This window comes from Setaria viridis, chromosome 8, assembly GCF_005286985.2.
Source record: "Setaria viridis chromosome 8, Setaria_viridis_v4.0, whole genome shotgun sequence".
NCBI lineage: Eukaryota > Viridiplantae > Streptophyta > Magnoliopsida > Poales > Poaceae > Setaria > Setaria viridis.
Window position 1 is genome coordinate 5,781,233 of NC_048270.2, and position 10,749 is coordinate 5,791,981.

The 10,749-nt window shown below is 41.8% G+C and overlaps 1 protein-coding gene across 2 annotated transcripts; it reads left to right on the top strand.

The window, feature by feature from the left end:
• Window positions 1-8,103: 8,103 nt before the first annotated feature.
• LOC117834126 (uncharacterized) lies at window positions 8,104-9,747 on the top strand. Of its 2 annotated transcripts, XM_034713742.1 has the most exons (5): window positions 8,104-8,242; window positions 8,319-8,529; window positions 8,593-8,688; window positions 8,751-8,903; window positions 8,975-9,747. In XM_034713742.1, exons 2-5 carry the CDS (start codon window positions 8,410-8,412, stop codon window positions 9,062-9,064), a joined length of 459 nt encoding a protein of 152 aa, XP_034569633.1. In that variant the 5' UTR covers window positions 8,104-8,242; window positions 8,319-8,409; the 3' UTR covers window positions 9,065-9,747. The 2 variants fall into 2 exon arrangements, with proteins under 2 accessions (XP_034569633.1, XP_072151792.1); XM_072295691.1 differs by lacking the exon at window positions 8,104-8,242 and having other exon boundaries at window positions 8,252-8,529.
• Window positions 9,748-10,749: the final 1,002 nt, after the last annotated feature.

Sequence of the window (10,749 nt, forward strand, 5' to 3'; positions counted from 1 at the left end):
CACTAAAGATAAATCTCTACACTTTCCCTTATTTGGTTGAGTCGATTTCGCTTTGGATCGGGCTTCCTCCGGTCTTCTATTGGCTTCTAGAATCCTGGTCAGCCACGGCTAGTCTTGGTCAACGTGGCTTCGTTAGCAGACCCTTTCTCTCTCCTTCATCAGTTGTTAGAATCTTATCTTCAACGGTTGATTCTGGCCAAAAACAGGTGTCAACACATGCCCCTAATTTTGGAATATAATATTATGTTCCAAAATTCTCTTCTCTTATCAGCATCTTCACAGGTCCCGAGCGGATATCCTTCCAAAACAAAAAAGAGTCGTTGCTGCAATCATGATTGCTTTCCCTAGTTTTCGTGATGGCGCCGTCCTTGATTTTTAGGATTCACCTGATCAACAATACTATTATATAACTGCCCCGACCTTTCTTCTTCCATCCCTAAGCCAACCAAGCTCTCCACCGCTAAGAATCAAAACCGGACATCCGTACCAACGATCACCTTCAATCCTTCTGCTGTGGGCATTGAAGCTCCTGAAGTTGATCAATGGCAACATCTGACTTTATTCCTGAGGTATTTGCGTATCACCCTACCTCAATGCATTTCAAATCTGATTTGTTTTATGCTGTATTTTTCGTTCCTCCCCTTCTGGATTTGATCCGTAGGTGCTTAGAGATCACGTTTTAATTCCGCTAAGTGGTGTGAATAATGCATTTTTCCTTAGCCCCATGGGTGATGAAGATCCCACTAATTTCATCAATGCTGAAACTCAAAGGATCCCCTATAGAACATCCTTCATGAATTTAGATGAGTGGAAAGATGGCCTTCGCTCATGGCCTTGCAACCCTCAAGGTTGAAGGACATCGTACCATAGGATGTCAGCCGCTAAGAGGGTAGAATGGGATGAATTGTGTATCGGTCATTGCATCGAGCTGTGTTTGTCAAACATGGAAAAGGATGAACCCATGTTTGCTACCGCCTCATATTTTTGGTCTGATGCACTAAATGCCTTCATGTTTGGGGATGGTCCAATGGCTCCCAGTCTGTTGGATGTTTACATGTTAATATATCTCGACATCACTTCCCCTACTTCTCCATTTCATCTCAAAGCTGTCAACAAACACAAACTAGATACAAGGGGTATGATGAATTGGAATCGATATATTGTCTCCTTCAGCAAACCTCAGGAACTGTAAGTGACAAAGAACACACAACCTTTCTGAACACGTGGCTAGAGAATTTTATGTTTGGTGCATCAACCTCAATCCCCTCATCAGATTCACAATGCTTTGCTGAGAAGCTATCCGTTGGTGGCCAAATTTCGCTTGGTCAATACCTATTGGGCACCGTATACTCCTTGATGTATCAAGTATCGGCTAAATTAAGAGTTGCACTACAAGAAATGTGTTGATCTATGATGAAAATTTTATGACACATTTGTTCTCGTCATAGACCAATGACATTTCTGACTGAAAACATCATAAAGTTTCACATCCTAGCAAATTTAGTGATAAAGTTACGGAACGTTATAAAAATTATCACTGTAGCAAAAAAGAAATGGTCACTCGCTATTACATGATAGTTTTGTGACGATATAAAGTCCGCGAAAACGTCATAAACTAACTAGGATCCCCATCGGGCTGCTTCCTATGCATTTGTCTAGCTGCAGCGCCGAATTGTCGCTGCCTGTGAGGCCGGCCGGGTTGCTAACAGTCAGCGACGGTCCGAGCTCGGCTTTTTGGCATGCACTACTTAGCTGGGCCCGACTTGTTTATTCGTACCCTCAGTTACATCAGGTACTTGTTTATTTAATTTGCTTCCTCTGTCAACTGGGTTTTTTAGCTGCTACATATCTCGACTGCAACCACTGTTGGCCCATACGGGTCAGGCTGCCCCAATGAACTAGCTAATAAAAAAGAGCACGCTCTCCATCGTAGGTTCAAGCCACTCACAAGCAAGTTATATAGCATGCACGTGACAAGAGATCACGCAAATGTTTTTTATATTGGTTTTTAAATGCGTTGATAATATTAGTAAATATAATAGGTGAGAAAATTAGTAAAGAAAATAATTTGAACAGGGGAAAGCTAAACTGCGCTCAAGTGTTTTGGAAAGTTTCGACACTCAATTTTTCAACTAATCGACGAACGCCACGCATGCATTGCTTCTCCTCCTCCTCCGGCAATGGTGAGTGACTTCTCTGGCAAGTTTTAGGGTTTCGGGGTTTGGGGTTGGGGGTGGGGGATTACCTGCGCCCTACGGACCTAGGGGGAGATTCGAGGTGGCTTGCCAGCCGGCGGTGGAGGCGGGAGAGAGGCGGGGAGCGGAGGCAGCGAGGGCACCGCTAGAGCCAAGCGGTGGAGGCGGCGGGGATGTAGAAGACCAATGGTTAGTGTCGTCCATGGTCGGCGGTGGCGGCGTTTCACGCCACCAGAGCAGAGCGGGCAGCTAGTGTCCACAGGGGAGCTTGGCCGGATTTGGTGAAGAAGACACCGGGGGAGGAGCAACGTCAAAAGAGGTTAATTTTGGGTTGGGGGGGAGGCTAGGGTGGGAGGTAGGGAGCTGCGGCTCCGGCAATGGCGGCGGCACTGGAGCCGGGGAGGGAGGTGGAGGTGGCGGGGGCTCGGGCCTTTCCCCGTGTGCGCCGTGAATGGATAAGGGTGCTGCATGCGGGGAGAAGATAAGTGAGGGGTGGGATTTTTTATCCGAGACGTCCACTTCAGATCCAACGGAGAAAAAAAACAAGTGCTGACAGCCCTAAACACTCGAGTATTTTATAAACAGCCCCTTTGAATAAGTTATACGTTTAATGCATAGCTATTGATTTCCCTTGCATTTACATTATTTTTTCCTTTTCGTTTTTCTTTTTTCCTTCTTTTGGGTCTCCTCCCATTCTTAACTGGCCCGAGCCCATATTTCTCCAACCGTCTCTCTCTGGCTCTCCAGCCACTTTTCTCACTTCTCCGGTTTGGGCCGTCAACTTGCAGCCCAGCTCGCAGTCGCATGCCGCAGCCCAGCTAATAGTGCTGACGTCAAACGGAAGCAGATGAGCTTCACGCCTTCACGGTTATGGTACAGTGGGTTGGCGAGTCGAACGGTCGCCGGCACCGAGAGTAACCTGAAGTCAGTCTCCGACGATTACATCATGAGCCCCCTTGTGATTCGAGCGAAAGGGCAAGTAGCGCGAAGGCAGCAGGTCTTTCTTCGCTCGCGTTCAAAGTTAGGCTGTTAATTTTGCAACCATGATGCAGAGTATGTATAGCGTTTCTCTAGGCTAGTCGACTTGTATGGCTCGTTTGTATAGGCTGCGAATTGGAGTTTTCTCAGACGACGTAGTATGATATCTCAGCTGCAATTTTATTGTGTAAATAGCGGAGATCAATAAAGCTGTGTCCTTGGAATATCAGCCGCGTTTGGATTTGGGAGGCAAGTTCTTACGAGCGACGTACTAGTCCATTTTTTTCCGAGCTCTGACCTGAAATGCTGCCGTTCCATCTCTGAAGCTCCAAGAATGTAGCCAACATTTCCTGGGACATGATCACATGCCCGACACACAAAGCTCCTACTAGCTGATCTACAACGTGTTCAGCGCCACCAAGTATGAGGGTGCCCCTCGTAAATTTTCCTTGATCGTAGCTGCCGTACTATGCGAAAAACAATGATGCAGCGCTGCTAGGTGTAGCTACCAGGTCTGGCAAAATCTAAGGGTGCTTCCATGCATGGACGCTAAGGTTAATAATCGTGAAGCCTCTCCCTGTCATCAGGCTCCAGCTGCTGGATTCGAACGGCACGATTGGAAAACAAAGCGTATGCCGGACGATATGCTCAAACCAGAAAAACAAGCTTTGGAACATCCTTCAAACAAAAACACACGCAGCGGACACAAAAGCTTCGAAACTTCTGTGGATGACAAGAACACAGAAAAGTAGCAGCCGGCTCATGCAAAGAAAATTTTCAAGCTTTAAATACACTCAGCAATATCCTGCTCGTATATTTTTCACTCACAGGATGATACGTTGTTTATCCTCCAAGTGCATTTTTCAACACTTCGTATTTTTGACATAATGTTTCATTCTAGATATTAATTTTGGTGGTATTAGACTCCGTGGAAAGCATGTAATAATTTTTGTACAACATTGTAGGACTCTTCATAAGCTGTTAACAGAGTCCAAGATTTTCAAAATTGGAGTTGGGAGTAAAAAGTTATGCTAAAAATACGAATGGCTAAAAAATACACTCAGAGAGGATGATCCGGTGTTTTATCCTGTTAGTATATTTTTCACTCACAGGATGATCCGGTATTTACCCTCGCAGTGCATTTTTCAACACTTTGTATTTTTGACATAGTTTTTATTACAATTTTGATGGTTTTGGATTCTATGAAAAACAAGGTGATGAGTTTGACAAGATTGTACAATCTATCAAATTTTATTATCAATTTTTAAGAAAAATACTCTTCATCCTTCTCTTTGTTCTAGCTTTGAGTTATAAACAGAAGAATGAGTCGGACCTCTTCTCATAACTTTTCTTCTCCGGTTGAAGAAAACAAATAGACCGGACTATCTCGGGTCAATAGTCGTGCTGACCTTTCTCCTTCATTTCCTTTGCTCAAACAAAAGTTTCTGTAAACATCGGATCAGCTAGCTAGCCAGATGAACTGAGATCACGTGGGTCAATTTGTTCCTGAGTTTTTTCCTGGTTTAAATTACAAAGTGAGCTGCGAGCCCAGTGCTACCGAGCTTAAGACCAAGAACACAGTACTGTATGGATCAACCTTCTGCAATCAAGTAGCAACTAGCAACTGAAGTTGAGCACGAGATGCTGCTGCTGCTGTCGCTCTGCCATCAAGAAATCATCACGGATCAAAACATCAAGCTGGCCGAATCATCGCAGACGACCCAGATAGATCACTAAACCAAAAGCTAACACGCGACAAACATGCCACAGGGCAAAGCAAACCTCGAGCACACGTAGGATGAAAAGAAGCGTCTGGTGACTGGAGAAAAAGTAGGTCGGATGAAAGGAAGGAATGTCCGCTCGTCGGAACTAATACAACGTCAGCTTCTCTGTAACCTTGGTAGCGCAAAATCTGGGATCCTGACTGTAGTTATAGAATATAACGGAGAAGGGTCAGGCTGGAGTTGGACACCGAGTTACTGCACATGCTTCTGAATCGAGCTAACATGCCAAGTAAAAAGATTAAACTATATGCATGCATGCATGGATTAGGCGCTGTGTTTTTTTTTCTTTTTTGATTTACTATATCCAAGATTAAACGGACCTCATTTTTATGACTAAATAAGATTAACATTTGTACAATTTTGTAGGGCTCTTCACAAGGTTCCCATAGAATCCAAAGTTATCACATCGGAGTTACACTCTGAGGATGATCTGATGTTTTATCCTGTAAGTGAACTGTTCACTCATAGGATGATCCGGTGTTTTATCCTATGAGTGTATTATGCACCACATTGTATTTTTGGCATAATTTTTGACATTGAATGCTGATTTTGATGATCTTAGACTCATTGGAAAGCTTTTGATGAGCTCTACATGATTCTACTTAAATTTTATCTCATTTCATTATCAGTTTTTGAGAAAACTCAGATTCCTTCATCTTTTGGCTTTAAATTAAAAAAGCAAATAATGAATATGACTTTTTCTCATAACCTCTTGTTTGTTTCTTCCCCCTTGTGGCAAGATCTATGGAGCCCAACCAAGAGGAGGGAAGAGCACTTGAGTTTTCCTCATAATCTCTTGTTCGTTCTGTCAAGGACAGCATAAATCTACTTGCTTGCACTTTTAGCTCACACAGTCTGTTAAGACAGCATAACGGACTATATACCATCCTGAACTAGTACATTTTTTTCTTGAAACCTCTTTAGGAGAGTCGATCTGAACTCATGAATTCACCTAATGGAACTTACTCAAATAAAACATGAATCCATTTGGGTACTTAATAGAAACTCTAGAACATCTTTGGGGTGGATCTTGATTTTTCATATGCTGTTATGCAGTGATGCTAATTCCAGGATTCACATCAAACTTGGACTTTTTCATTGATGCTTGTACTGATGCTTGTTGCATTATCTTTGGATCTGTCTTGTGCCATGCTATATGTTCTTTTTCATTGTTCTAATGGGTTGATAAAATAGCAAATGCAACATAAGTAATGATGAATCATTTGGGTCGAGTGCTAAACAAAGACTGAGAGATCGAGAAATATTTTTTTTCCTTACCTTGGGATGCAGTCAACTGCTACATAGACATCTTTTACTTGCAATGTCACTGATCTATCATCCTGCTTTAACATCAGGTTCCCTTCCCAATCTAGGCTTCCACTACTGTCACCTGTGCCAGCCTCCTGAACAAGCATTGCTTCCACCATTTCTCCAGCAAGGTAAAGAAAGACTCCAACTTTTGTGACTTAATTGGTGTCTTGTTGTGATCACTGACTGTACCTGATGGATATGGCCTCGAATTTTTAATCTTGCTTATGGTTTCAGTTTCAGTTTTTCAGATTGTAATGGGATCTAGATTCTAGAGACTCTATTCAGTTGCAATTATTAAGCCATTTGCATTTTGGAAACCTTCAGTTTATTTCCAACTCTTGACTAACAGCTGACAATTAGGACTTCACATTCATTACTTAATTTATTTCTGTGTGCAATTATTCGCTGCACCCTAGAGCTTGCTGTTGACAAAGGAAATAGCAGTCACGGCCATTGCCAATCTCTAGTTGTTGCCTGATTGGCTTATTGCTTTCTTTTCAAACTCTTTGTGTATCAAAATCTCTCGTTAAGTTTGATGATGGTTCCATATGTCTTATGGATATTAGAATGTATGCATCAGTCAGCTTAATCATTTTCTTTTTGGCAGGGGATAGAATAATGATGCATGATGGCCAGAAGTATGATATTTTGAAGAATTGATTGCTGGTTCCTGCTACTGCTGCTATCAATCTTGTACAAAGCATTTTGAAAAATGCATTTGATGCAATTTTGTGCTTCCTAATTTTGTCCGTCTGTAAATTTAACCATTTCTGGGACAAAAATATGGGCTGCTGATTGGGCCACATGTGCCATGTAAATTAGTCTCGGCCCAGAATGGGATAGTATGTACATATGAATTTTGCTTGAAATTGCCTCGGAATTACAGTGCTTATTACATAAGATTGGCTAATTAATTGTGTCCAAAATGGTCTATTTGTATGAATTTATAATTCAATTTTAAAATAATTAATATTTGTTAGATGGGCTAGGACCTAGAAATAAACGGCCTAATATGATGTGCAACAAATATTTTTTAGAAAAAAAATAGCGTGGAAACTTAAAACGGGCTAAACATGACCTAATAAAATTGGGCTCACGACTTGTGGGACGAATTTTTATTTATTATTATCTTAGTGACGCATCGAAATAAGGAACGTTACTAGTTACGGTTTATGACGCTCGATTTAGGATGCAAAAAACGCGTTTACGACACTTTTTGGTTCGTCATAGGTCGGAAGATTTCTTGTAGTGCTGGTTCTCCCATGGGCCCAATCAATGGTCCATGGTGGTTCATCAATCTTTGGCTCAACATCTATACTGCACCAAGATTCGGAAGAACTCTGACCGTAAACTCTTTCCCATCCAACTATGCTGAAGGTGCTAAAGTCACACGTTGTAGATGCACTTCCTTTGGTGAAGCAGCACCAGCTTTCCCTGGAGCTTCACTGGCAGCCTTATCAGTAGCCGATCTGTTTAAGATATTCTACAATAGATTTCTCCAACCATCGTCTCACTGGTTTGTATATGCTGACAAGAACAATTTTGAATTCCCAACTGATTTGGATTTTGACCAAGTTGGCATCGATGATCGCAACACATCCATTTTATTAACAAGCATCTGCCCCTATGTACTCCCTGTAGGTTTTGGTCAAGGAAAATCTTTAAAGCCTTCTTATGAGTTCTATAATCCATCAGTCTTTACTCGTCAATTGGGTTTTGGCCAAGTCCCAATCAGCCTGTTTTTTAGGACAAAGCAAGAGCTAGGGACCCTCTAGGTCAATCCTTTGAGTTTGACCGACTGAAAAACTTAACTGCCTCAATGCCTTTTCCTGCCCTTTTGGAATGGCAACGCCTTCAGGATTTGCATCAAAGCTCTTTGTCATATGATGGAACGAATGGCGGTGTCACCTAGCCAACAAGTCGGCTGCATATTACTGCAAGAAAATCTTCCCAGAATATGATCCAAATAATGAGGTAAAAGCCTTTATCCTTAATCATTTCTAATTTTTACCCTTGCTCCTTATTTTCTTTGCTTCTTCGTGCTATCCAGGAAGCAATCGATAATGAAAGTCCAATTGTAAGTAATTCTGGTCGGCCGATTGATTATGGTCCGCCAACTCCTGCTCTGATCCTAGGATCCGATGCCCCCACCTATTTCTGCTTTGCTCAAAGGCACCCCTTCCGTCAGTAAACGTAAATTGTCTTCCACGGATACTCATCAAAGGAAGAAGAGGCAACCATACATTGGATCAGCATCAAGGGTATGATCTTTGCTTTCTTTATTTCTAAAGACACCCCTTTTGCTAACTTTCCTTTTGCTCCAGACACCACCAGATTCAGCATCGGCTCCTTACTCAAAAAATGAAGATTTGCAAGAGCAGCACGATCTAAACCAGCAGCAACCACTATCATCGATTCAAGTAAAACCTTGAACTGAAACATTCATAGTTTCACCATATGTAAACTCACATCTCACTTGCAGGAAGAAATAGTTCATGAAGAATCAATCAACCAGCCAGGAGCTACTTCGTCGGCTTCATTGTCACCCAAGAACCTTCTCAACTCCTCAAGGTCTGCAGCCGACGAAGACAATATCCAAGGCAATGCTCATCTGCAACAACAGACTCATGTCCAGGTATGAAACATTTGCTCTAGAGAGCAACATCCTCTTCAATGAACAATTACTTATCCTGATAAATCTTACAGCTTGACAAGCCATCAACATCAGCCTTATTCTCCTTCAGCATTGATGACTATGTGGATGATGAAGAAATAAGCTCGAGTCTCAAAACATAGTTGGTTCCTTTGGATATCAAAGACCAACTGTCGGCTATGCTGCAAATGCTTCGTCAGAATACAATGACCCTTATGGAGGACGCAGAACCGATACAGAAGTTGTTCAGGAAATTCATAAATCATTTGTCTCCGGAGCTAGCGTTAGTGTTGACCCCTGCAGCCTTTATTGAATCAAACTATATCCAAGTCCAATCAGCCAAAAAGTGCATAGCTGGTACGCAAATAAATCAGCAGGCAAAAACTCAGTTGGAAGTTAATCGACTGAAAGCGAAGGAGATCAAGCAATTCAACGAGTTAGTTGCCTCTTCTTCTAATGCAGAGCAAAGTCTAAAAGGGATGGAAACTAAACAAGATCGGCTATTGCAAGAATTAAACTGAGTCGATTAGGAGATTGCAGCAATCAAGCATAGGATTAACAACTATCCTCTTGCCACCCAAGAAAAGAAGAAAGAGCAGGCAACTTTCGTCAATGAAGCTTGCTGCCAAAACCAAAACCTCATCAAGATCTCAGGATCAGATGAAGAAGACATGAAGCTAATAGCCGACGTGGATCAAATTCGCCTGTGTGCGATTGAGGCCCTCGAGAAGGCTTTGTAAAAATACTTTATTCCCTTCTTCACGTAAGCTTTTACATAACTCTTATGCGTTTGTCTTGCCTTTAATATTTGGCAACAACATTATGTATCAACCCAGATGCTAGGATAGTATTTCTTTAAATATCTTCCATTTAAAGCCTTTGCAAATACCTCTCCTTCAAGGAAAATATATGCGTTCCTAGGGACACAATGATTGACTCGATAGGATCCTTCCCAATTAGGTGACCATTTTCCAAACCTATTATCCTTAGTCCCTATCGGCAAGATCGTTTTCCAAACCAGTTCTTCTTCTTGAAAACTCTTGGGCACCACCTTTTTATTATAATATTTGGCAACCCAAACCTTATCAGCTTCAATTTGTTCCAACGCAATCAGCCGACGATGAACCAATTCTTCCAACTCATCCTTCATCAAACCATAATACTCTTCGGCGAAAAGCTGATCTTGACTGTCAACCCTTCTTGACCCGGTCTTGACTTCCTAGGGTGACATCACTTCATGCCCATAAACCAATTGATCAGGTGAAACTTTAATGGCTCCATGATAAGCCATCCGATAAGCCCATAATGCCTCGTTTAATGTTGTGTGCCACTTCCTGGGAGTTTCATCAATATTGCGCTTTATCAATTTGATCACACTCTTGTTGGAAGCTTCTGCCTAACCATTGGCTTGTGCATAATAAGGTGAATAATTTAACAGTTTAATCCCCAATCCATCATCAAATTCCTCAACCTCTCTAGACATAAACATTGACCCTTGATCAGTTGTAATGGTTTGAGGAATGCCGAATCTATGTATGATATGTTCCTTGATAAAATCGATGACATTACTTGAACTGGCATTCTTCAAAGGAATTGCTTCCACCCACTTCGTAAAGTAGTCAGTTGCTACAATTATAAATTTATGACCTTTACTTGATGACGGATAAATCTAGCGATGAGATCAATTCCCTATCCTCTAAACGATCAAGGCTTGATGATTGGATTCATAGCCGACGCTAGTGCTCTCTGAATATTTTCAAATTGTTGACACTCTTGGCAACCTTTATAATATTTAAAACAATCCTCCAGCATCATCGGCTAATAATAT

Coding starts and splice junctions, on each gene's coding strand:
- LOC117834126 (XM_034713742.1), top strand. CDS start 8,410: ATGCCCCCACCTATTTCTGCTTTGCTCAAAGGCACCCCTTCCGTCAGT. Junction 8,689..8,750: donor AACCACTATCATCGATTCAA/GTAAAACCTTGA, acceptor TCTCACTTGCAG/GAAGAAATAGTTCATGAAGA. Junction 8,904..8,974: donor AACAACAGACTCATGTCCAG/GTATGAAACATT, acceptor TAAATCTTACAG/CTTGACAAGCCATCAACATC.